This window comes from Tursiops truncatus, chromosome 10 (genome assembly GCF_011762595.2).
Source record: "Tursiops truncatus isolate mTurTru1 chromosome 10, mTurTru1.mat.Y, whole genome shotgun sequence".
Taxonomy (NCBI): domain Eukaryota; kingdom Metazoa; phylum Chordata; class Mammalia; order Artiodactyla; family Delphinidae; genus Tursiops; species Tursiops truncatus.
In genome coordinates this window covers 99,393,023-99,420,261 of record NC_047043.1, presented here as the reverse complement: position 1 = coordinate 99,420,261, position 27,239 = coordinate 99,393,023, and the positions used below count along the sequence as shown (strand labels likewise).

The 27,239-nt window shown below is 55.9% G+C and overlaps 1 protein-coding gene across 3 annotated transcripts in view; it reads left to right on the top strand.

Moving 5' to 3' along the window:
- SLC6A6 (solute carrier family 6 member 6) overlaps positions 1-26,729 on the top strand; it is an 80,204-nt gene extending 53,475 nt beyond the window's left edge. For all 3 annotated transcript variants that reach the window (XM_073787759.1, XM_073787758.1, XM_033865494.2), the window contains 9 exons: positions 4,987-5,121; positions 6,269-6,372; positions 6,505-6,629; positions 10,343-10,455; positions 15,153-15,290; positions 16,202-16,304; positions 16,889-16,989; positions 19,807-19,977; positions 22,623-26,729. In XM_073787759.1, coding sequence (XP_073643860.1) covers positions 4,987-5,121; positions 6,269-6,372; positions 6,505-6,629; positions 10,343-10,455; positions 15,153-15,290; positions 16,202-16,304; positions 16,889-16,989; positions 19,807-19,977; positions 22,623-22,763 — 1,131 coding nt within the window. In that variant the 3' untranslated portion in view covers positions 22,764-26,729. The remainder of the gene's footprint in view (positions 1-4,986; positions 5,122-6,268; positions 6,373-6,504; positions 6,630-10,342; positions 10,456-15,152; positions 15,291-16,201; positions 16,305-16,888; positions 16,990-19,806; positions 19,978-22,622) is intronic.
- The last annotated feature ends 510 nt before the right edge of the window (positions 26,730-27,239 follow it).

The window sequence follows — 27,239 nt, the reverse complement described above, 5'->3', positions numbered from 1 at the left end:
CGGCACAGACTGTGCAGTAGGCGCCAGTCCCTGCTCCCCACGTGGAGGCGAGCCCATCAGGAAGTTCTGTGGACCCTGGTCCCGAGCAGTGCTGCAGACACACTTACGCACGCGTGCTTAGAGCCTCTGCCATCTGCCGGGCGCTGCCGTGGGCATGGGGCCCGGGGTGCACAGAACAGACAAAAATCCCTGCTGTCCAGGAGCTGACAGACTTGTTGGTTGCAACAAGGGGAAGGTGTAAACCATACAGGAGTCAGTTGGCCACAAGAGCTATGGAGGAAAACAGGAGTGTCAGGTGCAGTTTCAAGGGGGTTGGCCAGACAAGGCTCTCCGAGAAGGGCACTTTGAGGCAAGGATCTGAAGGAAGTGAGGGTGAGCCGTGCAGAGGCCCGGAGGTGTGAATGACCAGACCCTCGGGGAGCCCCCAGTCTGATGGAGGAGCTGATGTCCCCTAGGAACGGTGAGCAGTGCTTGAGACACTTGCTGGGGCCGGAGAGTAGAGTCAAAGCGGGTGTAGGGCTGCATCGGGGGCGGGCTGAGGGACGTGACTTGCTAGAGGTCCCCCTGCCCGCCCCCAGAGACGAGGCTCCAGGCCCCCAGGGGCGGGTGTGGTTCCCAGAACAATAGCAGGGCCTGGGCCAGCCGGGAGAAGCCAAGACAAACACAGTGAGGCTCAGTGGACTTCCTCAAGCCCCTCCGCCTGCCTATCCGCCCATCGCCAGCCGGGACTTCCAGCCCTGGCCACAGACCAGGCTCGCAGCCGCCATGGGGGCTGGGCCCATGGGCAGCAGGACAGCCTCATCCTGGCCAGGGCCTCGCTCCAGGGGCTGACCCTGGTGTGGCAGGGGGTGGAAGGAGGGAGCGCCGGGTCCTGGGAGGCTCAGGACCTGAGTTCAATCACTTCGCCTCTCTGGGTCTCAGTTCCCTTTTTTGTAATATTCAGCCTTCTGAGGGTCTGACACTTGGCCCCGAATTTGCTGCTGCTTCATTCATTCAAGAAATGGAGATAATGGCGGCAAATGCTCTGTGGCACGTGTGTGCCAGGCACTGTTCTCAGTGCTGATTATTACTTACTAGTTCATTTAATCTCCTGATGCCTGAGGTATGTGTGGCTCTTACGACCATTTTACAGATGCGGAAACAGAGGTGCAGAGAGGTTAATGAACTTGCCCAAGGCCACACAGGTTGTCGTGGCCACACAGGTGGGATTTGAACTCGGGCAGCCCAGCTCCTAGCCTCAGTGCCCGTCGCCTGCTCTCCGCCCTCAGCCCTGTGCTGGCCTGACGGTCGTGTCCGATGCGAGTCCCAGCACGTAAGGTCCAGGGAGGTGACACAGAGGCCCAGATCCTCACACAGGAAGTGCAGCTCCGTGGACCCAAATGGCAGTTTGGTCCCAGACATGAGCACAGGCGCTGGCCTCTCCATCACCAGCCTCCACGGCAGCTCTTCTGTCCAGTGCTTAGAAACAGGCAGGGGCGGCCGGCAGAGCCAGACCTGGTTTGGGGTTTCAGCTCTGCCCCTATAGCCTACATGACTGGGGGCCAGTCCTTTTCCCCCTCTGAGTCTCGGTTTCCCCTTGTGTGAAATGAGTAGCGGTACCCACCCCCAACAGGAGTGCTGTGAGGACCCTCAGGACCTGCCCAGGCGCTGGTTCCAGACCCTCGGCCTCAGGTCTCTGGGCTGAGTGACCCACACTGCCCAGGCCTTCTTCTCAAAGGAAGCTCAGGGCAACAGGAAACAAGCCCATCTCCCCCCTGCCTGGCCAGCCACCCTCTCCCGACCGTCCGTAAGGAATGAGGAAGCGTTGTCCTTGTAAGTTTCCAGGGCAGTTGGGCCACAGGGCTTTTGGGTCGAGGGCTCAGAGGAGCCACGGAGGTTTGCCAGCAAGAGTGGAAAAATAACACATCCCGTGGCAAGGCCTGCTGGGCCCCCCCCAGAGAGCCATTGGCGGTGGCTGGCACCAGCATCTCCCACGAGCATCCCTGGAGAGTCACGGAGAAGTTGAGAGAATGGCTCCCAGGGGTTTGTCCTCAGCAACAAATTCTGCAAAATAAGGGTGTCTTTCCAAAGAGGCGGCTGGGTGGCATAACCAGGTGGGCTGTTGTGTTCTGGGTTTGGGGAAGACAGCGGACACGCACACACACACACAAGCCAGCTGGCCTGGACCACATCCCACCTCTGCCACCTACTGGCCCTGGGCCCCCGAGCAGCTGACGTGACCTCACTGGGCCTCCGTGTCCTCATCTAGAAAATGCAGGTGATAATAGTCCTACTTCTTCCAGTTGTGAGTTAACACGCATAAAGCTCTGGCATAGCGCCCGGCACACAGCAAGCGCTATATAAGTGCTTGTGAAACGAATTAAATACGTGGAAACAAGGGAAGCCACCCCCACCCCGGGAGGTGTCCTGTGTCCCTGACACAAAGCCCTCTGGCCACAGCCCGCACACCCGCCCAGCCCAGGGGGCCCTCAGGCTTTGAAGCAGCTGCCCTCCGCCCCGCCGCTGTCAGCAGCCATTGTTCTCCGGGCCCTGAGCTAGGGGCCGTGGGCCTGTCGGCAGGAAGGGAGGAACGGCCTGCGGGCTGGTCTTCTTTCTTCTCTCACCCCTTCCGTGGCTTCCTGACCTGCCTCCACCCTCCACGTCTGCCTTCCGGTCCCTGGGAAATGGAGGGCTCTCTGCCTCGGGAGAAGACAGTAAGGTGGCTGGGGAAACTGAGGCCCGGGGGAGAGGGGCGTCCAGGGAGGGTGTGGCAGAGGCAGAAGGAGGGTGGCCCTTTCAGCCCGGGATCCTCAGGAGGACCTGCTGCTAGGGTGAGTGGGGAAGCCACCCGCTGGGAGGGTGCAGAGGTGCATACGGGCCCCAGTCTGTGCAACCCCAGCTGACCCTCTCAGCCACTCCACCCCTCCCGCTGGCAGAGCTGGAGGAAACCTTAGAGCCCAGCTGGTTTGAGCCCCCCAACTTGGCAGGTGGGGAAATGGATCCCAGAGAGGGGCAGTAACTTGCCCAAGGTCTCACAGCAAGCTTGTCACTGAGCCTGAATTCTGACCTGAGCCGTAGAGCCCTTGGGGAGTCCAGCTTCCCTCTGGTCTTTGGGAGGATTGAATGAACTGCCAGTTGAAGGGCTTTTTTCTGCCGTGCTGTTGTCACTGGAGGAGGTTCTAGGCTGCCCCCGTTCTGCTGCTTAAATGCTGCATGACCTGTGGGCAAGGGACAGACTCTCTGGGCCTCAGTTTCCTTGCTTTCAAGATGGGGTTAGGGCAGGACCAGGTGAGTGTAGAAGTCACTGCACTTGGATTAGCACTAGGTACACAGTAAGCACTCAATAAATGCTGGCTGGTGATATTGACTGAAGGCAGCTGAGCCCGACAGGCCCTGAAAGCTTCCTTCTTTCCTTTTTCCAAAGCCCCCTGCTAGTTGTTTCTACTCAAAGGGATGGCAGCTGTCTGAGAACTGGGCTCCATTATGGCAGCTAGGCGAGGTTCAGGGCTCTATCACCCCCCCGTCGGTGTCTGTTACCTGCCTGAGTCCAGAAGTGCCTGGCAGTGTTCTGGCACTGCCCCCTCCCCCAACGCCACGAGCCTTTCATCCTGTTCTCGGTCTCAGTTTCCTCACCTGTAAAATGGGTGCATTGGCCATGCAGTGGTCCCTCCCCGGGCCCCTGGCCTCAAGGCCCTCAGAGGGGGTCAGGGGCTCTGTGAGCTAGTCTTAGCATTTCCACTGGTCACCACGGACTTTTGCATGTCCTGCACCGTGCAGTAAGATGCCTCATGCCTTGGCTCGGGGCTGACCCTCTGCCTGCTGGGTGCAGGCCTTGAGCACAGTGGTGGCTTGGAGAAGTCTGGGAGCCCTGCCCAGTCTCAGTTCCTTCTCCAGCAGCAGGTTAGCCAACGTACCGATTTGGGGGTGTGGTGAGCATGAAGTGGGCTGGTGCTGGGGAGGCCTGGCTCAGCCGGTGCCCTGCTGAAATAGCAGGATTTCACTGTCCATTCAGCCAGGCATCTTCGAGCTCCTCTCAGGTGTAAACCCTGCCTGAGAACTTCTTGTGTTGAAGAAGAAGTTGGGAAAATCCATCCACGAACTGAGGCTACAGGAGGTATGAAGGCTGGTACTTTCGGGACAAGAGGAGTAGAGAAAGTAGGGCGGGGCCCTTGGAGATGGAAAGGCCTGGCCCGGGTCATCTCTGGTCCCCACCTTGATTGACCTAGGCCTGCCTGGGACGTGCTGCGTGACCCAGGGAAGGCTGTGGCCTCCTGCACCCCCAAGGAAGTGGAGGCCTTCCCCATCCTCGTTTCCCCTCTCCAGAAGTTCCTGTTTGCTTCCTGCACAATCACATGGCCAACGACAGGCCCCATTTCTTGCTCAAGCACCTAAGCGGCCACCTAGGTGCCATGCACTGTTTTGACCACGTTGTGAGCATCGTTCCATTGAATCCTTGCCTGATCCCTTAATGAGGGCCTTCTATTACTCTTACCTCCGTTTTACACGTGAGGCCACAGGCCCAGAGAGGTTAAGCATCATGCCCAAGTTCACACAGCATGTGAGGGGACAGAGCGGGGATTTGAACCTACACTTACCTGGTTCTGAACCGTGAGTCATACTAATGGTTGTAACGTTAGCTGATCTGTGCTACGTCCTGTGGGCCAACCACTGGGCATACACACTTAATAGTTTACTGTCGTATTGTGCAGTGTCCTTCTTCACCTGCTAGAATGTCAGTTCCATGAGGGCAGGGATTGGTTCCCTGTATTTCCTGGGCCTAGTAAATATTTATAGATTTTTTTTCATTGAATCTCAGTACATCTATGAGGTAGGTACTTGTATTATACCCAGGTTACAGGTGAGGCACGTGAGGCCCAGGGAAGGTAAGCAGCATGCCCAGAGTCACCCAGCAAGGGAAGTATCAAGCTCCGCTCCAGAATGCCTGCCTCGGAGAGGATGTTCGAATTTAATAGCAGCAGGCCCCCTAATCGCTCTCGTCCCTTGCAGGTCGTCTACTTCACCGCCACTTTCCCGTTCGCTATGCTCCTCGTGCTGCTGGTCCGGGGACTGACGCTGCCCGGTGCAGGTGCAGGCATCAAGTTCTATCTGTACCCCGACATCAGCCGCCTGGAGGACCCACAGGTACTGCAGGGCAGCCTGGCCCCCCTCCTACCCGGGGCCAGTGTGGGGAAAGGAAGCTGAAGCAGTGTCTGTGGTTCTGGGCACACAGATCTAGCCGGGCCGTCAGCCCTGGTACTTTTCCACTGGGCTGTGGCGGGCTGTTCACGGTGCTCGTGGGCCATTCCGGCTGCGTGTATCTTTTCACATCGAGGACTCCGGAGGCGGGCCCATTATAAAGTTTCTTTAGGTATTGCGCCAGGTAAGGGAGAGAAGTCGCTATGAGCTGTTCTCCTCTGCCACAGCGGCCTTGAGGGCCGCATCGTGGGGGTGGGAGAGTTGGGCTTCCTTGTCTGAGGATGGAATTCAGAGTTGGTGACCACTTAGAAGGTCGGGCCGGGGGGGCAAATACTAAACGTCCACCTCCAGGCACTCAGCCACGTGACCGCAGGCAGTTGAAGAGTTTATTGGCCCATCTGGGGTTCTGGGGACCTTCTGTCCCCAGGGTCCTCAGCCTTTAGGTTGCCTCCAAGGGCCTGTGATGCTTCGGGTCTCTTCCCCACTGTCCTCTCGCCCTGGGCAGGAGGTAGGTGGGAAGGGCTTGGCCATCGTCAGAGGACAGCTGGGGAGGCAGCTCTCCTGGCCGTCAGGAGCCACTTGATGAAGGTTCTGGAGAACAGCTTTGCCTGCATAATCCATTCAGGAATTCCTCCCCCTTCCAACTCGGGGGCCCCAGACAATAACAAGTACAGTAATGGTAGCAGCCTTGACTTACAGGCTTACCATGTGTCTGACACTGGGCTAGATCTTAACTCTTTGAGCCTGCAAAATAGCGCTGTGGGGCAGGGCAGTGGAGCCCATTTTACAGATGTGAAAACTGAGGCTCCAGGAGTCATATTTACATCATTCCACAGTTGGAATCCAGGTCCCTCTGCTTCAAAAGCCAGCCTCTTAACCCTGATGCTGAGTGACTGGGGGGCTTCTTAGACTTCTGGGATTCCTTGCAGCTTGGATTCCAGCGCAAACGCTCTAATTGCATCAAGAACCTGCATAATTCGAGGCGCTGTCCTCGGGGCCCGGTGGCCAGGGACCCGCGCCACCTCCTCCAGGCAGCCGGCTCTAAAGTCTCCTTTTCTCTCTCCTTGCCACCCTCCCCCCGCACCCTTCCCAGGTATGGATCGATGCTGGGACCCAAATATTCTTTTCCTACGCCATCTGCCTGGGGGCCATGACCTCGCTGGGGAGCTACAACAAGTACAAGTACAACTCGTACAGGCAAGTGTCGCACCAGCGGGCCTGGTGGGCCTTAGAAATGATGATGATGTTTAAAGAAAAAAGAGAAGAAGTAGGGAGCGTGGCTTCCTTGTGTTGTGAATTAACTTGCTCCCTGACATATGTGTAACATAGGGACTGTATGCTGCTGGGATGCCTGAACAGTGGTACCAGTTTTGTGTCTGGCTTCGCAATTTTTTCCATCCTGGGCTTCATGGCACAAGAGCAAGGGGTGGACATTGCTGATGTGGCTGAGTCAGGTATGGTGGTATCGGTGGCAGTGGTGGTGGGCACTGCCACCTAGTGTGTAAGCCGAGTACTGCAGGCATGAAGCCAGACCCCCCAGGGGGCTTTGTGGGGGGGATGAGCCTGGTTTCTGAAATGGACCCCCCCCACCAAGACGTCCCCCAAGTATCAAAGAGTATAAAAGCTAAATTTTAGACACTTCCAATTGCAATTTTGCCCAAGGGGCGGCAGAAACATTGGGGTTGGTTAAGTTGGGGAATATTCAGCTATTCTCATGTGGTCTTTCCCCCTCCCTGTCCTTCTCCAGCAAACTCCTGGTTTCAGCAACAGAAACCACTTCCTAACTCAGGCCCAAGGCAGCCACCAATCGGCATTCCATCACCACCTTCTCAGCTTTGGTTTCTGTATTTTGCACTTTGCTTCCAGCACGCCCCCTCTAAGCGAACCCATTCATTCATTCCACCGCTGTTTCTTGATTTGCTGAGTCTCTGCCCTGTGTCAGGCACCACCGTAGGCCCAGGTGGGGGAGGGACAGGGGGTGTGGCAGGCCACCCTCTGGGACGGTGACAGGTCCAGTTTGGGGGAAGGTTGTTGGGGACACCATCACCCCCCTGGGGTGTGGGCCCCATTGGTGGGGCACTTCCTGCAAGACACCTGCCAGTGGAGAGACAGTCTTAGAATCAGAGTCTTCAAAGCCTGGGGTCTTAGGCTGGGATCCTGGGGTTCCAGCAAGATGGTTCTGGAACCCGAGAATTGCGAGGGCTTCAGCTGCTAGAATCCTAGAGCGTCAGAAGCACAGGTGTCCCAGTTCTAAGATGTGCCCGTGGGCGCTCCCAGTCCTGGACCCCAGCTCTGCGGCTGCGGGGGCTTCGATGTGGGAGTGAGAACCTTATTCCCAGGGTCCCCAAGGTCCGCCTTTCTGGCCTCTGCGGCCTCCGCTCATCCTGCTCAGGTCACTTGGAGGGTGGTTGTTGCTGTTTCACAGCCTGACCACCTGACTTCCCACAACCTCTCAGGGGCCACTTGGAAGCAGGTGAGGGCCCTAGGCTGAGGCCCCTCCCAGGCCCAGAGGAGAGCGTGAGGTCCTAATTCCAGGGATCACAGACCAGGGTCAGGCACAGCTGGAGCCCCCACATGGCGCTACCCTTGCCCTTGTTGGAAACAAGGGCTGGTGTCCTGGTTCCCCAGCCAGGGACCCTAGTGTTGGGGGGTTGGGCGCCCCAGCATCATGCATTCAGATGTCACCACGGCAGGTGAGGTCAACGGCTTGAGACCTAGGGCCTTGCTTGGGCTGGTCAGCGTCAGAGCTGGGGTCTCCTGGACAGGTCCCTCTGACACAAGGATATCCCCCTGCAGCCTCCCCATCCCACCGTGCACACCTGCGACCTCTGGGCTCCTCCGGCCTCTCAGAGCCGCAGGCCCCGCTTCCCCCCTTACTCGGTGAAGATGCTCACTGCCCTGCCCCCTCCTCCCACGCCCAGTGCTGCAAGACAGGCCTGACAAGCCCACGCCTCAGCCCCACAGCTGTCTCCACTGCCCCCGCTCCCAGATCGGACCTTCAGACATAGTTTTCCTTCCCTGAGAGCCCCCAGAGGCAGGCCAGAGACTGAGGACACAAAGTATTTCCAGAAGTGAAATAACCACACGCGTGTGGCACTTTGGCAGAGTGACGAAGGGGAGACAGTTGACATCTCCTTTGCAAATGGCTTTTTTTTCCGGTTGAGGGCTTGCAAACCAATTCTGATTGATGGGGAATCGCCAGGAGCATGGAGGGAATTTGGCAGTGGGAGATTATGAAATATGTGAAATAGATCTTTCAATAGATCTGTCAGTATATGAAATAGATCCTTCTCTGTGGACAGCTAGATACTTTTATATACGTATTCATCGTCAAGATAAGTTGTTTCTTATTCCCGTCCACTTCAAAGACCTTGTCATTTATTCCCCACGGTGATGTCTGAACAGCCGACACATCAAGGGTGATTATTTCGCTAATAAGCTTTTAACAAGCACCATATTGAGCGAAGTGCATTGGAACAAGATAATTATTTAGCCGAACGGAGTGCAAATTGCAAATGAAGCGTAGAGCGGGGCATCTCTGCTGCCCCAGGGGCTCCAGCGGCTGCCGTGTCTCCCCGACTTCTCTCTCTAGTTCCCGTGCTTTCAGAGAAGGATGCTCAGACCCTCCCCCGGAGGCTGGCTTGAAAAAGGCAAAACTGAAATACAGAAACAGCCGTTGAGAAGCTTCAGGGCCCAGCGGGCGGGCGGGGGAGAGGTGGGGCGAGGGCCCCATTTTACATCTGTCTCGCAGCGGCTGGATTGATTCCTCCCGGTGCCGCCTACCAGTCGGGCCGGAGCTGACCTGGGGGGCCCAGGGGGCCCCAGCCAGGTGGAAATGCGGGTACTACTCCAGCTGGGGCTTTGGGGTTGGGACGAGCACCCTTCCACCTCTTCCGGGGGTTTTCCACCATCGCCTCCGAGGACATGGTCACAGTCACCGTTGGGCTTTCCTCACGTTGGGGGACTCTGGCTGTATAGGGTCTCGCCCTCGCCACCACGCGTGTGGTCAACGCCGTACGATGTGGTTTCTGGCTCCAATTTATATCAAAGTTTTTTTTTTTCATTCTCAGACCATTCATTTGGTTCCTGATACCTGTTTCAAATATCCTGCCCTCCAGCCCTCCTCGTTTCACATTTCTTGCCTTTTTTTAATTGTTTTTGAGTTGTGGATTTTGCTCTATTTTTTTTCAGCCCAGGCCCTCCCTGTCTCCTTTCTTTGGCGGCTCCCGACCGTCTGGTGGACCCACAGGTCTCGGTTACAACTCCGTCTTTCCCCCGGTGTCTTCTCTCAGGCCGACTGGAGGCGAGAGGGGACGTTTCCAGTTGGAGGCACCCCCAGAGCCGGTGGGGCTCCTGCCTCCAAATAGTCACGGCCCTCCCTAGAGACCAGAGCCCTTTACCAGGGAAATGGCACCAGCACCCAAGAATCTGAGCAGGAGAAGCCTCGTTGGGGTTCACGTATGGGAACCTGCCCCTCACTTCTGTGGGGAGCCTGAGGCCCCGAGAGGGCGTATGGTGACGTGATGCGGAGGTGGTGGGCCGAGGACTGGACTGCAGCCTGGGGGGCTCTCCGCCTGGGGTCTTGCCCTGCACTCGCCTCCCTCCAGCTTTGGGCCTTGGCTGTGACGGTGCTCCAGTGGGTGCACAGATGCACCCGCAAGAGACATCGGCCCCGCGGGGCGTGGTTCTGTGTTCTTTTTTCTGGCCCCTCATTTAGTGTTTCAGTAGAAAGCTTTTCTTTGCAAACAGGGTGTTAGTAGTCAGATAACTCTAGTAGTCAGGACGCTCCCTGTTTTTGCTTCCTTCCAGCGAACGTTGGTGTGATTCTCTGGTTTGGGGGGAGGTCCTCCTTTCCCAAGCCGGCAGACCGAGTCCCAGGCTTGGTCCTATTTCCTACCCCATAACCGGTGTCCGCTCGGAACCTGGCGTGTGAGGAGGCCACCTGTGCTGCTGCATAGGAGACAGATGCTAAAACGGGGCCCCGCCTGAGCCCCGGCGCGTCCCACCCCACAGTGAGACAGGCCTGGCCTCTTCCCCCAGGCGGGACCCTGCATCTGGGGCTTGGGAGACCCGCCTCAGACCCGAGTGTCTTGTGTGGCTCCGGGGCTCGGGGCGGCTTGGGCGCTGATGTCTCCCCTCTGCCCCTCCCCATCTTCTCTTCCGTTAGGTCCTGGCCTGGCCTTCATTGCCTACCCGAAAGCTGTGACAATGATGCCGCTGCCCACGTTTTGGTCCATCCTTTTTTTTATTATGCTTCTCTTGCTTGGACTGGATAGCCAGGTATGTACAGAGCGAGGGGATGGCCCCTGGGTGGGACCGCCTCCGCCCCCCTCCACACCCCCGAACCTGGTTCTGGAAGAGCCGCCCTCTTTGTGCTGTGAGTGAGCTGCTGACACCCCTTCACACCCCTCTGCAGACCTGCAGCAGCTTCGGCCAGCGAAGGTTCCTCTGGGACCCCAGGAGTGGAAACAGCCCCAGGGCAGCAGCAGGATGTTGTCTGCCCCAAAGCTCGAGTCTTTGACCTCGGCACGGGGAAACGGACAGCCACAGGCTGTGGTCCACAGAGAGCCATGGGTACGACTAGAAGGGCAAGGCCTTAAAGTAGTGGCGTGTGCCGTGGAGCATGGGGCACCCAGGCAGGCCAAGGAGGGACATGGCACACAGGCCGTTCGGGCAAGGGGCCAACACCTCTGTCTAGGGCATGAGGTGGTCACTGGCCAGGCCATCACTGGCAGTCCTAAGTGTGGCCACAGCAGCTGGAACCACGGCTGTATTCTCTGCTTCCTGGGGCACATGGGTCCTCGATCTTGGCCCCCACGGGGAAACTGATCCTCCGGAGCCTTGCCAACACCCATCCTGCCCTCCGGCCTTCCCAGCTTTCTGCCCCCTCTCCACAACAGGCAGGACTCCACGTACACCATGGTCATTTCCTGTGCTTCTTAACCCCCACGTCCCATCCCTCCAGGACTCAGGCCTCCCCCCGACCCCCTGGGGATGTCAATGAGAGCCAGCTGGGGTCTGCATCTGGCTTTGGAGTAACACTGTTCCCAGCCCCCATGCTGCTCTGTGTCATGGAACACGTTTCCTCCCCCACTCTGAGCCTCAGTTTCCTCATCTGATAAATGGGTATGATTATACCTACATTGCCTTGTGGGAAATGCCAGGCACAGTGCCTGGTAGGGAGCAGTCAGTGGTGCTCGGAGGACCGTAGAGTGAGCCCCTGGGACACCTTCCCTGGAGATAGGTGTGTTTTCTCTGAGGCCTTCTCGAGAGCACAGGTGTGGCTCCAGGGGTGGACAGTTAAGGTGTGCAGGGCGGGCTGGCCCTGTGCGCATGGCCACATGGGCCTTCATCTGAGGTCAGGCACTGGAAGGCAGCCTCGTCTGCAGGCTGGGCTCCGGCTGCCTCACAGAGGTCTGGTCTCACCCCGTGAGAGGTGGGGGCCTGCTCCTGTTCAGGAGAGGGCTTTGCCACTGCCCCCTGGGCAGCAGCCTCAAGGCCCGTGCCCGGATGGTCCCCGGGGATTCAGAACCGGGTAGGAAGAAAGTCTTAGAAGGTCAGGCAGCGGAGAGGAGGTGGTCCGCTAGCAAGGTCAAGAGAAGAGTGGAGGATTTGGCGGAAAGAGGACCAGGATTATCAGAGAAGACGGAAGGAAAACATTTGGGAGACTGTAAACAAAATACTTGTGCAGTTGTTGATGGGCTTGAGCTGTGTAAACAGCAGGAGGGCTCCATCCTCATTCCTAGTTAATGAGTTTGGCCTTCAGAGGCCCCAAGCAAATGGCTTTTATCACTTCTTCCAGAGCTCTCAGTGAAAGCCAAAGACAAAAACAGAAAGAGGTTAATAAATGACAAAGCGTGACATCTCCATGGGCCCAAAATTGGCCTCTTGGGATACGGAACTGCTTCGTGAACAGGCGGAGGGGGTTATTCATTAGATTTCCCCTGGTTGAGGGTGTGCACCTCTGAGCCAGGCCCACTGCGGCTGTTTGCTTAGGGAATCTCAAAGCTCTCAAAGCCAGGCTCGCAGGGAGCCGGTGTTCTTCTGCTTCAGAGCATGGAACTCATGGCACTGAACGACCTGCCTAATGGATGTGCCAGGAAAGGGCATGGTGGGATTCGAACCCTGGCATCCCTCCCCTGCATCTGTGTGCTCTGAGAAGTCAGGGACGTGGGGGAAGGTTTCGCAGATGCCAGCGACCACCTCGTACAGCACCAGCAGTGATAGGGGCCCTGCCCTGCGAGCTGTCCACTCGGACCGGGCTTCACGTGTCATGTGTGGCAAAACACACATAACACAGAATCAACCATCGTAACCGTTTTTAAGCGCCCAGCTCAGGGCGTTAAGTACGCTCGCGTTGTTGTGCAGCCGTCACCACCATCCATCTCCAGAACTTTCTCATGTTCCCAAACTGAAACTCTGTCCCCACTAAACACGAACCCTCCCTCCTAACCTAGCTTTTATGCATCCGCTCCTTAATCCACACAGTGTCCCGATGCCTGGGAACAACTGTTCCCCGGAGCCGAGAAAACTGAGGCTCAGAGGGAACCGGCCCTGGGCTGAGGCCACACCCAGTGGGTTAAGGACTGGAGTCATGGCTGCCTGTCCCCAGACCTGCCAGTTCGTCCCTGCTAGTTGGCCTTTCCTTTGAGTTCCCCCCAAAGAACTCCGTTCTTCGGACATGCAGGGATCCACAGCCAGTCTCAGGCAGGGGGAGCGTGAGCCTCGCTCATTAGAGGAGGGGGTGTTCCTAGCATTTGGGGGGAGCACTGTGTTTGGCTGAGGGGCCATCGTACCGCTATGTGTTTCCCAGGGAGAGGGAGTCGGACTGTCACCCATGTGGAGGCAGATGCTCGCTAGCTGGCCCGCCCGAGGGGGACACAGTCTGTGAACAAACAGCACAAGGAGAAGAGAGCTGGATTCCCTCTCGCCCAGGAGCTCACCCATTCAGCCCCTGATGTGCGTTAGCAGGAATCACCCCATTGCCAGTCTACTCTGATGATTTCCCATCTTTCCCATCACCCCTGTTGAGTACGCAAGATGCTCCCATTTTACAGAGTAGGAAGCTGCGGCTCAGAGAAGTCAGGGTCACACCACTATTAAGTGAGGGAGGTCTCGAGAGGCTGGTGGAGCGGGTGAGGGCTGGGGTTGGTGTCCCCCAGAGGTGCAGTGAACTTGGAAACAAGGAGCTTGTGCTGCTGTTGGCCCTGACTCTCAGTGACACTGGATCTTCCTGTCTTTAATTTTCCAATCTCAAAAAAGGAAAGAACCTTTGTTTTTTTTGTTTTGTTCTGTTTTTAATTAATTCATTTATTTTTTATTTTTGGCTGCGTTGGGTCTCCGTTGCTGCGCGCAGGCTTTCTCTAGTTGCGGCGAGCAGGGGCTACTCTTCGTTGTGGTGCGCGGGCTTCTTATTGCGGTGGCTTCTCTTGTTGCAGAGCACGGGCCCTAGGCGCGAGGGCTTCAGTAGTTGTGGCGTGCGGGCTCAGTAGTTCTGGCTGGAGGGCTCTAGAGCTTAGTAGTTGTGGCGCACGGGCTTAGTTGCTCCGCGGCATGTGGGATCTTCCCGGCCCAGGGATCGAACCCGTGTCCCCTGCATTGGTAGGCGGATTCTTAACCACTGCACCACCAGGGAAGTCCCAGAACCTTTGTTTTTAACTGCTTTTCAAGCTTAATGTTTGAGCTGCAGGTCTCCTCTAATCCAGTGACAATTTAGACTCAGAACCCCTTTGGCTGACACATCAATCAGAGGTCAAATCATCAGCCCCCTGTTCTCTTTGGACCCCTTTCAAGAGCCTCTTGATCATCTTTTCCCTGAATTTCCAGCCCCTTTGGGCACATGAAAGGGACTTGCTCCTTGTGTATGTTCCTCGATCGTCCCATGATGCTTCCCAAAGGAGCCAGCGGTTGGCCATGTCTTGTAGGAAGGCTGGGGAAACCTCCTTCCCCAAAGCCTCTCCCAGATGAGAGAGCAGACAGGTCGAGGTTTTAGCTTGTTAACGTTTAGAGGAATCAGATGGCCTCAGAGGGTGTGTTGGTGGGCAGAGCAGTTTGGCTGCAGCCACCCCAATTATAAGTGCATCTGCACGCCTTTAACTCTGAAGCGTACGTCTAGACTGTGCTACAGATACTTGTGCACACATGTCTAAAGACAGACGGACTCGGGGGAAGAGTCCTGCCCAGGTCAGCAGCCGTGGAGGCTGGACACCGTCTGCAGGGCACTGGTTAGATCCATGATGGTAAGCGTCCACAGGACGGAGTTTTATGCCACCATTTAAGAACCGAGGCAGCTGCATGGACTGATGTGGGATGACCTCCGGGATAAATCATTAGGTGCAAAGATGAGATGATTTAGAAAGATTGAGGGTCACCCTAGAAAGTTACTCATGGACTGGCGTTTTCGATCAGCTGTTTTACCTTTGGGAGCCCAGGGATGGGTTCCTGGGGTCACAGGCTGCATTTGGCTCACACACATGGGCCTTTGGGCGTGCACGCACGTGTGCAAAATCCCCCTACGGGCCCACGATCCCCACGGGGTTAAAAACCACCATGTGAATTGGATGGGGAGCTAAGGCCCAGACTTGCCTGGGTTACCACCCATTGGTCACGTGCTGCTGCGCTGCCCTTTGCGCCAGGCCCGGCCGGGCACTCAAGGCCCAGAAATGATGGGGCACCGCCCTTGGCTTCAAAGATGACCCAGACCAAAGTGGGAGGTTGCCCCGTCGACGCACGCGTGCCAGCGGGCATGCCCAGTGGAGGGTCAGCACGGGCCTCAGAGAAGCGCTCAGGGCCGCAGAGGTGTGGAGTATTTGGACAGCTGCGCGTGGCCCGCCAGGCCTGGCTCAGCAGGCAGGACTACTCACCACACGGAGCCCAACGGTGTGGACTCTACCCCACAGCCGACCTCGCTGGGGCCTTGTCTCTGAGCTGAGGGGCTGCTGGACCTCTGCCACTCACCCCTCTCCTTTCCTCCCCAGTTTGTGGAAGTGGAAGGACAGATCACGTCCTTGGTCGACCTTCACCCATCCTTCCTAAGGAAGGGTTTCCGCCGGGAAATCTTCATCGCCTCCATATGTTGTGTCAGCTACCTGCTGGGGCTGACCATGGTGACGGAGGTAGGTGGCTCTCTCCCCTGGCATGAGGGGCCTCCCCTGGCGGGGCCCTTGTTGCTCTAAATATGTTTCAAAGGCCAGTTCAAGGCCACGCCACCTCCCCGCTCCCCCCGTGGAGGCAGCTGGGTGAGAGCTGAGCTCCTGGCCACCCTACTTCAGGAGTCCTGCCCCATCCAGGACTCCCTGCCCCACTTCCCTGTTACCCTGGCAGCACAGTGGCCACCCTCTGCCCTCTGTCCCTCCTCATCCGCAGAAGACTGAGAAAGGGGTACTTCAGCCGAAATCCATTTTAACCACAGCTCTGTCCCCGCCCCCCCACCGCCCCCCCACCCCCCCCACCGCACTGTATGCAGTGGCCCTTCTCAGGCCTGCAGGGGAGGCGTGTGAGCATGTGAGCCTAAGCCCGGGCCCGGGCTGATCCCTCCTGTGCCCCTCACCCATCTCTCCATACTCTCCAGCAGAGGGTTGCATTTGCCCCCAAATTTGGGGTTTCACATCACCGATTTTCCTTACCAGAAGTAAAAATAAATGCTTTTCTCGAAGTGTCTGTAAGAAACACCCCCTGAAAGGCAGGCCACAGGTTCATACACTGAGCAACGGGGTCTCACTGAAGTCTTCTGTGTCGGCCACAGTGAGTGTTAAGCCCCTCCTTTGGAAACAGGCTTCAGAGAACCCATCACTTTTCGCTAAGAAAGACATGTTTTGCTTTCTTTTCTGTGTGTGTGTATCTTTTTAATTAAATTTGTCGAACATGAAGTTAAGCATCTGTTTAGACATGTATCTGATCCTTACACCCTCTGCACTTTTTTTTTCCTTGGATTTTCTATTTCTTATTGACAGGCCAGATCTCTTTATATATTGAGGGAATGAGATGCCAAATAACAAACCCACCTTCTCTGGTTTTTTCTTCACAGGGCGGCATGTATGTGTTTCAGCTCTTTGACTACTATGCAGCTAGCGGTGTGTGCCTTTTGTGGGTTGCATTCTTTGAATGTTTTGCTATTGCCTGGATATATGGTGAGTAGAGATGTTTGCATATCTTACTCAAGTCTCTCCTTTGGGCTTCTCTATCTAGAAGCTTCAGAAACAGAATTCTAGTGGGAATTTCATTTTGAGTCAGACACAGAGTCACTCCCTGCCTGGACTTTTCCTCTCAAGACCGCCCCTTCCAGCACAAATAATATGACCGTAGCCACACCGAAGATTCTCCCCATGCTGAAGGTGCAAGGTGTGAGTGAATGCTTTGACAAACACAGAATTCGGCCATGCCAGGGGTCTGTCTTTGATGAACCACTCTAGGGTCCAGGAATGGTCCATTCTGACTTCCTCGAGACCTTGGAATGGCCACACCGGGTTTTGGGGGTCTGCGTAAAGTTACCAGAAAAATACCGGGTGCCCAGAGACATGTGAATTTTAGATCATTTCAGATAAACGTCTGCCAACACTTGGGATTTGTGATGCAGGGACCTGGATGAGGCCCTGGAGACACCCCCTCCCCGCCACCCCCCCACCCAGGGCCCTTGAGCCCCTGCTGTGCTGTTCCCGGGGCGGATGCTGCATCGGACACCGGGTCAACATCTGTCTGCCTCTGTCTCTTGCAGGCAGTGATAACTTTTATGACGGTATTGAGGACATGATCGGCTATCGGCCTGGGCCCTGGATGAAGTACAGCTGGGCCGTGGTCACTCCGCTTCTCTGTCTTGTGAGTGTCCTTCCGCGCGGCCGCGGGCAGTAGCCGTTCCTCCCCGGGGCTTGACAGTTTCACCGGCTAACGCATCGTTCACCCAGCATCTGCTTAGTGCTGGCCTCTGACAAGCCTAGTGACAGCTGTGCTGGGGAGGGGCCAGGCTGCTCCGGAGGGTTCCCTGTGCTGCATGAGTAGGAGCTTGTCAGGAGGAGGGAACCGGAACGGCAGTGCTGGCAGAGGGGCGCGAGTCGGGCACGCCAAGAAATTGCAGGGTTCCATCACTGAGTACATGACCTTTCCTCAAACCCTTCCAGAGTTCATGGGCACAGTCAGGGTCACTGATTAAGTTGAGGGGCCTTGGGGAATGTCGAATGGAGACGTCATAGACCCTGGAAATGCAGTGTTTCCCATGGAGGGCGGGGCTCGTGCCTGGAGAGGGGAGGTCCCAGCAGAGAGGAACCCTGGCCTCTCCCAGGAACAAGGAGTAGTAGTAGCCACCAGGACCCAAGGGCAGTGATGTGCACGTCCCCCTTCGCACCAGGGTTCCTGCACCTGCCATCTGGGGATGCGGCCTTGGGGCCCAGGCACCCGTTAGGCTCTGCTAGGAGGCTCTGGCCAAAGGGAGGTCCTCTGCAGCAAAAGCTGCTTCCCTACCGGTGTTTGAAACCTATCATGAGCTTGGAGCTAATTGCAAGGAAAGACGTCTGCTATGCTGCTCTCAGCTCAGACCGTGGGGAGCACAGATGGCAGAAATGTTCCTTGTGTTTAGGAACCAGGTGCCGGGAGATAAATGGGTCCTCCCCTCAGTGACCTCTGTTTCCAGGCCTTTCCTCATAGGGCCCACGTTCCTGCATTTGTAAAACAAGGAGACTGAGTGATGCGGGGCTGAGTGGCAGCGACCGTCTTAGGTTGTCTTAGGTTGTTACTTTATTACTGAACACGGTCTCGGCCTTTTCATCTGAGATGCAGATTTTCCCCACAATATAAGGAAGCTGTAGCAGCCAGTAACCATGATCAGGGAGTGCATTGTTGGTGGTGAATTTAGGTGGGTGCAAAGCCCGTGTTCTCATCCTCACTTAATGATTTATTTGTGGGCAACTCCCCCCACCACTCTGACCATGGGATTCCTCCTCCCTCCCTCCCTCGGGGATTGGATAGGTGAGAGGCTGCATTCTGAGGTGGCGGGAAGAGTGACACAGGTGGACATGCTGCTTCCCGGGTTGGGTTGGGAGGGCAGAGCTGCCCTCCCTTGGGACCCTCCCCCTCTAAGCGTCACCCCACACGTAGGACAGCAACAACAGGGCCAGGCATACAGTAGGTGCCTAATGAAGAGCATTCCCCCCCACCCCCTCACCAATTCTGGTTTAGATAGGTTTGTCTTCCCTTCAAACCCCCCTTATTAGATAATGAAGATTTAAGTCATTTTCACTGGGTTCTACACGGAGAGGCTGTAGTTCTGACCAGAAGCAGCCCTCCAGCCAGCCTAGCGTGCAGGCTTTGGGGCGCAGAGCTGACTCCACCCCACCCCTATGTTCCTTAAGAATTAAAAGCCACTTCTGTTTTTCCTTTTGGCACCATCATTTTGAAGTATCACTGATCATTGGTGAGTCTGACCCTCCCAGAGGAAAAGACAGTCCTAGGGAGGATCGCAGGCCCGGGCAGGCAAGGCCACACTGAGAGTGCAGGAGAAAGAGCCTGTTTGGCTGGAAATAGGTCTGTCAGTCAGTGATGTGGACATGCTTAAGGGACAGAGCCCTATGCTGTGTTCTGATAATAGACCCCTGGGTGCAAAGGTGGTTAAAAACCAACCTTCAAGATAAAGACAAGCTGATCCTAAAATATAGTTCACTTGAAGTTTTTGGACGCTTTTTTTTTTTTTTTTTTTTTTGCGGTACGCGGGGCTCTCACTACTGTGGCCTCTCCCATTGCGGAGCACAGGCTCCGGACGCGCAGGCTCAGCGGCCATGGCTCACGGGCCCAGCGGCTCCGCGGCATGTGGGATCTTCCCGGACCGGGGCACAAACCCAGGTCCCCTGCATCGGCAGGCGGACTCTCAAGCACTGTGCCACCAGGGAAGCACTGGATGCTTATTTTTAAGATTAAAAAATGCTTAGGATTATTATAAATCAATATTTATCAAAAAGTAAACGTTTTTGATAAATGGCTTGGGCGTGGCTTAAGCTGGACCCCCCAACAGGGCAGCAAGGCCCAGGTCCACACCCTGCCTTGGGGGCCGGGCCTGGGGCTCAGAGAGGGAGGTGGAGGGGTGGCAGTGGCTGAAGGGAAGCTGTGTGCCCCCAGAGCTACACCACATGTCAGGGAAACAGGGGAATGGGACAGACACACCTTCCGCTCTCATTGACTCAGGCTGGGTGGGGAACGAGTAATTGTGATCATGAAGAATCGAAAAATCGCGCTTTCTGGGAAGGGAAGTGTGGGCACCTGACTGAGCCTGGGCGGGGCCTGGGCAGGACCATTAGTGCAAATTTAGGATGAGGAGAAGGTGAGCAAGAGAGAGGTTCCCAGTGAGTGGGAACAGCCTGCCCAGAGACCCCAGGGCAAGCGGCTGAGAAGCTGAAAGGAATTCTAGGTAGCTGGAGTATAGTGGCAGAGAAAGAGGCAGTGGGTAGGTGACAGGGAATTGCCGGCCAGACAAGGAGTTTGCATCCCGAAGGTCCTGGGGAACCGCAGAAGGGTTTTGAGCAAGGAGGCGGCTTGATCAGGTTTACCCTGGGGGCGGCCCTCCTGCACCAGAGGGAGAAGGGTGTGAGCCTCTTGGGTGGAGCCTGTTCTGGTCCCAGAAGCCCCCTGACCGCCCCCATCTCTCCACAGGGATGTTTTATCTTCTCTCTCGTCAAGTATGTACCCCTGACCTACAACAAAGTCTATGTGTACCCCAACTGGGCCATCGGGCTGGGCTGGAGCCTGGCCCTGTCCTCCATTGTGTGCGTCCCCTTGGTCATGGTCATCCGCCTCTGCCAGACGGAAGGGCCGTTCCTCGTGGTAAGCACACAGGGCTCCGAGTCTGGATTTGGGGTGGGGGCAGGATGCTGAAGGCCAGCCAGCTGTCAGTTTGCTGTGTGACCTTGGGCAGGTCACTTGCCCTCTCTGAGCGCCAGACCTCTCACCTGCCCTGTGGAGTGGTTGAGATTGTGGGCAGGAGAGTGTATAGTGGGAAAATGGGCAGCAGTGACACATTCAAGGGCCGGGCCGGGGGCCGGAGAGGTGGTGGCAGCTTTGGATTCCAAGATAAGAGCCGGGGCTTCACCCGGGAGCAGTGGGGGCCAAGTTTCCCAAGTGGTGAGACGGGAGACAGGAGCTCACGAGCAAGGCTAAGCTTCAGCCAGAGGCCTTCCCTGGCCCTGGAGCCAAGTTTCAGACGAGCCCAGCCCGTGCTGGTGTTCCCCTCGCCAGACGTGTGGCCCCATCTGCTGCCCGACCCTCAGAAGCCACCTGTGCACCGAACAGACCCTCCAGCTCCCAGGCCCCTGTGCCCACCAGTCTCCTCCCTGCGCCTCCCTCCCGCCACCATCCTCTCAGAAATTCCTCCAACAATCCTGGAGATTCCAGGCCCTGGCAAAAGTCGGGGCTCTTTCCAAGAAATCTTTTTCTTAGACTCTCCCTTAACCTTTGGGCTTGGGCTGGCTCCAAGACGGCACTGTTTTGTTCTGGGCTGTTTTTATTGTTATTCTCTTAAAAATCTGGAGCCAGGATGTCCTGGGGCCCTGGCTCCCTCTTGGGCTGGGCTGGTTTCCTTGTGGGCAGGGGATTGGCCTGGAGGTGTTGTTGGTGGGGAAAGATGCCAGGCCGGGCAGAAGGAGACCAGACCAGCCTTCCCGAGACAGAGGAAGTAGGCAGGGGGATGTATGCCAGGAGGAAACCATGAGGCTGGGGTCTGTCTGAGCCAGGAGGACCCTTGGGGTGTTCCTGCAGCACTGGACCCATTGTGTTTTCTCAGAGGACACAGGGAAGGACCCTAGTATTCAGCCAGAATGCTGATGGGCCCTATCGTGTGTCAAAATACTGAAATACTGGGCCTGGGACAGACCCAGCCCCTCCCCCAGGAATTTCCAGAATGTCCCTACCACCCAGAAACCAAAGGGTTAATGGAGGGCACAACAGGGGGTGTTGGATGTCTGTCCCGATTGCTCAGTGCCCACAGCTACACCCAACAGGTCACTGACTTGTGTCTCTTTGAAGCCTAATTTTAAAATATTGTTCCATCCCAAGTTTAGAGGTTTGGGTAGAGTGGGGTTGGTGCGGGGGAAGGATTCGAGTCCACCCCAAATTCACAACCGGTCCTCACCCCCAAACCTGACCGTTAACCAAAGCCCCCTCCTCTGAAGGCACCTGGCCACCATCCACCTGTCTTCACCACATGCCCCTCGACCACCTACCTGCACAGGTTGCCAAGAGGTCCTCCCATCCATGAACTTCTCTCTGAGCTCCATCCTGGGAGGATTCCAATTATGTCTGCACCTCCTGCATAAACGGGGCCCCAGGTAGCTGCCCGGGGGTGTTTGGCTCGTGTCCCCAGTTCGGGGCGCACACCCATTGTACAGATGTCAGGAGAGGCAAAGCGATGAAGGGGGGGCAGGGCCCTCCCCTCCTGCTGGGTTCTACCTTAGCCCTGTACCTGGGGCCTCTGGTCTGGTTCCTCCAGGGCCCAGGCAGCCAACCCAGGTGGGGAGGGGGACTGGGGAGCTGGGGCTCGGGAAGGCGCGGACCATTGCGGGATGCAGTGATGCTCTCAGCTCTGGCTCCCGTTTTCAAGGAGATGTGGGCCTGGGGTGGCCAGACCTGTGGTTTTTAAAGAGTAGATGGAAGTCTGGATTTTCACATGAAATATCGTAGCTTTTAACAGGCAGCTTTTAAAAATTGTTCTATACCTAAATTGAACGTAAATGCCGAGATAGAGGGTTTCTTGTTAGCACCTGCTTCCTACTTAAGCCGCTGAGTGGACGCTTGGCGGGAGGTGGGCTGGGAGGCGGGAGCTCTGAGTTCAAGTCCCAGCTCTGCTGTTGCTTTTCTGGGTGCCCTGGGGAGGGCTCCTTCCCTTACTGATCCTATCATCTGGCAACCTGGGGAGGACAAACTGCTGTGTGCCTGGCAGTGGTCCAGCCTCTGTCCCCTCTGTTGGGAGGGGCAGCACAGACCCAGGCAGTGGTCTCCAGACCCTCAGTGGGGAAATGGAGAAGGCAGGACATGCAGCTTGTGGGAGACGGAGGTTCTCCTCGGGGAAAGTGGGAGCCATGGGAGGCTCAAGACAGTTACCCAACCTCGGGCATACAAATTGCAGGAACTCAGCTGCTTTGCAAGACAGAGAAATAGGGGAACGAGAATCACAAGGAGCTGTATTTCAGCTCCATGGGACAGAGAAGGGGGAAAGAGTTTGGAGGCGTGAGTCTCCTGTCCCTGAGGTGTATAAGCAGGGCTTGGCCAAGGAAACTACCGGCGGGCACTCTGCCCTCATTCAGGGCCTGGAGGGACCTTAGTTCAAGTCCTCTATTTGCCAGTGGATGAAATGGGTGGTCCAGAGAGGGTACTAGTTTGGCAAAGGCCACAGAGCACACTGGCAGGACCTGAGGTGAAGAGGGAAACCGGGCCCGCTGACCTGCCTCCCCGTGCCTGTCCCCTTCTTCCTCCAGAGACTCAAGTACCTGCTGACACCGAGGGAACCCAACCGTTGGGCCGTGGAGCGAGAGGGGGCGATGCCCTACAGCTCCCGCATGTCCGTTAACAGCACGCTCAGGAAACCAACCCACATCATAGTGGAGACCATGATGTGAGCTCTCTCCCAGTCGACGGGCTGCTTTCCTGCTGTTTACTAACATTAGATTCTTATAGGACCAGGTTTACAGAGCTTTATATTTGCACTAGGATTTTTTTTTAATTGTCACAGAAAATGTGTGTGCGTGCGTGCGTGTGTGTGTGTGTGTGTGTGTGTGTGTGTGGTGTCGTGTGTATGTGTATTTTGTTTTGATTTGGGGATATTTTGTACAAAAAGAATACCCACGGGCAGCTGCCCGGGGCGAGGCAGAGCTTTCGTATGGAATTAGATGTATTTTATGGGAACTTGGTCAATTTTTCTTTGTATTTTTTTTTAACATATAACTGTGTATACACGTAGAGATTGTCCTACACTTTTACCACTTGAATTGATCTTGCCAGCAATAGATCTTGTTTTCAAAAGCAATTCTTCGGTGCTGTGTAGCTGGCAGAAAGTTCTGCCCCCAAAACGCAGGGTGGAATTTTCCTGGGACAGCAGACCCATTTTAAAGGGGTAGTACCTTACCAGCCTGGTTCAAGTGAAGCAAACAGCCATCGGGCCAGACCCCGAGGGGCTGGAGAAGGGAAGGCTGTCGGGAGACGCCTCACGACACTTGTCTTAGCCAACAAGAGAGATGCCAAAATAATGAACCAACCTCTCAAATATAAAGGGACTCAAAGCCCACAGATGAGGCCCAACAGGAAAAGTGTGATGCTGAGAGCACTGGGAACCATTGCATCAAGAGCAGAGTCCCTTTTATTTCGAGACTGAGGCGGGGATAGTCAGAAGGGCTGTCAGAACCGTCCGTGTGCGAGGGAGCGGCGTCCTTCCTGGCGCGTCCCAGGGAGGGAGTGGAGGCTACCCAGCAGGAGCGGGGGGTCTCAGGGCTGCAGACCTCACGCAGATGGGGCTGTGGCCTGGATGGGGATTCCGATCAGCTTCTGGTTGTTCCCCCAGCCGACATCTCTCGCAGCTGCTTGTAGGGGAAGCGTGGTGTACGTATTTGGTGAGGGGCGAGGGGTGAGCAAGTGGACCAAAGGACGTGGCCCCAGGCGCCCGGGACCCCGGGGAGGGGGCGGTGCTCTTCTTTCCTCAGCTCTCCACCCTCAGCTCTCCACCCTCAGCTCTGTATTCATCTCAGAGGCTCTTGTTGAAGACCCCAGCCCGGGGCCGCCCTGGTGCCTAGCAGGGAGTGCCAGGAGCGAGCTTTCATTGGGGTGAGGTGATCCCCAAACTTTCCTGCAAATTCAGGCACAAGTACAACCCACGCTGGTAACCTGGGAGATATGGAAACTCTTTATTCCCCCTTCACCGCAAAAGCTGGGGTCGGGTACGCACTATGTGGGGATCGAGGTCAGGAGGTGAGTCAGGGTTGTTCGGGGGCAGGCACCCCAGAACTGGCATTCCTCCCTGAACCAGGACGGAAGGCACTCCACCTTTAAAATCCCAAGTACGGACACCCCTCCACCCAGCCCACATTTGGATCTAAACTGTGCCATTTAAACAGAAACTTCCAAGTTCAGGGTGTAAAGTAAACGGAAACGTTGTCACGCGGAAACGGCAGTGACTGCCTCGGGGGTGTGGAGAGCAGGATCCGGCTCTGGCGTTCAGAGCAGGGGCTCTCTGAATCCTGGGACCCCCTCCCCAAATCCGGGCAGGGGAGGAGTCTCGGGTGTCCCCCTCCCAAGGGGCAGAGACGATTCTGAACCTCTCGTCTTTAGCAAGCATTCACAGTCCGCTGTCTCCAAAACATACACCCTGCTAAACAGCACCCAATCCTATTCCAAACCGTCAGCAAGTCTGTGTGCCTGTTTTACGATGCATTTATGGTTGCTACTGTATCTGATTGATTGTATTGTTTTGGGGTTTTTTCCTGATTTTATCAAGTAGGAATGTGACCTGTTCTCCTTTGTCTTATGGAACATTAGTAAACTAACCACTGTCGATGACTGGGGACAGGTTACGTGCGGGGGCGAGGAGGGCCACAGTGTTTCGGGTTCGTAGGCAAATTGCAACATTCTGGAAATAGCCCGAAAAAGGCCTCTTCTTATAAGATTCTCAGACCAAATTCTAGACCAAAGACACATGCAGACCAAGTCCCCAGGCCCTGCCTGGAAGGAAGGTCAGCCACTTTCCCAAGCCTGACCCTCGCCCATCTCCCGAGCACCTGTCTCCACTTGTGACCCTCCTGTCTGATACCCTAGCTCTTGTGTATCAGCAGAACTCTGCTCTGTGAGTACAATGTGTAATGGTGTGTGACTTCTATGTCTCCACATAAAGGAAACTTGTCATTGGAGCTCACGACTCTGGTCCGCCTGTCTCTGGGCAGTCCGCCATCCATGCTCTGCCTGGGATGGGTTGGAAGTTCTGATGCTTGCAGCCAGATCTGGAAGGGATGCAAGAGAGAGGTTTAAAGGATGTTTTTAGCATGCACAAATGGGTAATGGCCCCAGGATAATCTCACCTGGGGAGATGCTCTGTCCAGCTGGGCCTGGGCCCGGTTAGTCCCTATGGTGGAACCGTACGGTCACTGATAGAGAGGCTTCCTGGGCCCCCCGGTCAGCACCCTCGTTGTCAAAGGGGCATGTTCTCCCTGAAGACCAAAGACCAGCCTTTATGAAAAAGGACATGCTCCGTCCCCAGAGTTCAGGGACGCGGTGAACTGCAACCCACCCTGTGACCATGCTCATGGGCCAGCTGGATCCCAAGCTATGGCTTAGTGGGATGGGAGCTGGTCCACCCGGCACCCTCCCCTCAGCAGCCGTCTGGAAGTGAGGCACTGAGACGTCTGTTGCACCACAGGAAACTGAGGGGTCCAGACAGAGCCCCTCAGACAGGATTTAGCCTGAGGTCACGTGGGAAATTCCCAGGTGGCCGGAAGTGGCCTTGGATGATTTCTGGGCCATACACAGCTTCCTCTCTGTAGCTCCAGTGCCACATTCTCACCCCAGATCCCCAGCACACCCCAAGACAGTGGGGAGACAGAGGGGAGAGGAAGCCCCCCTCAGCCTAGCCCAGAGTGTTCTTGTGTCCCCAGGTGCCAGCACACGGCGGTCAGGGCCCCAGCCAACGTCTCCCAGCACTACCCCTCCAGCTGGGGCAGCCAGTGCTCTGGCAGGCGTGCCTCCCTTCCACACCAAGCCTCAGACACAGTCTGGGAAAGGACCCAAGAGAAACCCCCTCAAGGGGGCTAGAGGTCCCATCCAGCCCTCAAACGCAAGGTCAGGTGGGCCAGGCAAGGCTGTCCACGTGGATGCTGTGAATATCACTGTGCAAAACTCCAGCAAGCACAAACCCACAAAACAACAAAGCTCAGACATCAAAACTTGGAGAGGGGTGTAGGTACCCAGAGGCCAGGAAATAGCATTCCCCCCCTCCTCTGTGCCCCCTCTCAGTGCCAGGCTTTCAGACTGCAGCTCGGAAGCTGGGTTTCATTGTTCTCTTACGGGTGTCACTACAGGCTATTCCGCCGTGTTCCCTGAGGGATTGGAGCATCTTGTTATATACTTGGCTTCAAATCGAGATGTTGGCTTAATTTTTTTTTTTTACACCCAATTAATTTTCGAATCCCTAGCAACTGTGACTGTATTTAGCACAAGAGAATGCCGAGAATGTGGGTCTTGCTTCCTTCCAGAAATATGTCTGGCTCACCAGAACTTTTTTTGAAACTTCAAAATATTTTTAAGATATTTTAAACTTTTGTAAAAAAAAAAAAAATCAACCAACAAGAGACTCTTCTGAGGAGGAGCATTTGTATTTGAATAAAATCCTTGGTGTGTAACTCAGTCTTGCAGTATACAGCTTTTATGTATAAATGTTTTCTGATATGAATTCCTGTATTTTGCAGGGGTTTTCTTTTCTTCTTTGGCTTTTTAGATAAATATGTATACCTATATTTTAAATTCATCTTTGCTCTTTTTTTTTTAGAGGAGTTTGTAATCACCTTATAACATGAAAATAAACATTTCCTTTTTAAAATCCAAAACGTGTGGGTTCTGTTCTGATACAGCTGTTTCTCTTTACATTTGGCAAGCACTTTACTGTTTACAAAGGGCTTTCATTTCTGCCCCGGGACATTCCTCAGAGCGGGGTGTTATTCTCTGAGGTTGGAGACATTGAGGTAGAGGTTCAGGAGGGGACAGTTTGCCTCAGGGCGCATGAGTCCCTGAAAGAGTGGGGAATCTCCCCAGATTCCGGCTCCGCTCCAGCTGCTTCTACTGATGTCCTGCGACTGGGAGGTCTCATCACCTGAGCCCGCGGCTGTCATCTGGAGTGAAGCACCGCCCCCTTCATGCTGATTGGAGGCGGTGCTCACCACGCACCAGCACCAGGTGGTATCACTTACACCCAAACCAGGGCTCTGACCTTCCGGCCAGGAGAGCGCAGGCTGCTGGGGGGCTGGTAAGTGACCAGCCCTGGAGGATGGTGCCGCGGACACTGGGACCTCAGAAGCGAGGGCAGTCAGGACCCCAGAGGTCAGTGGTTGGCACAGACG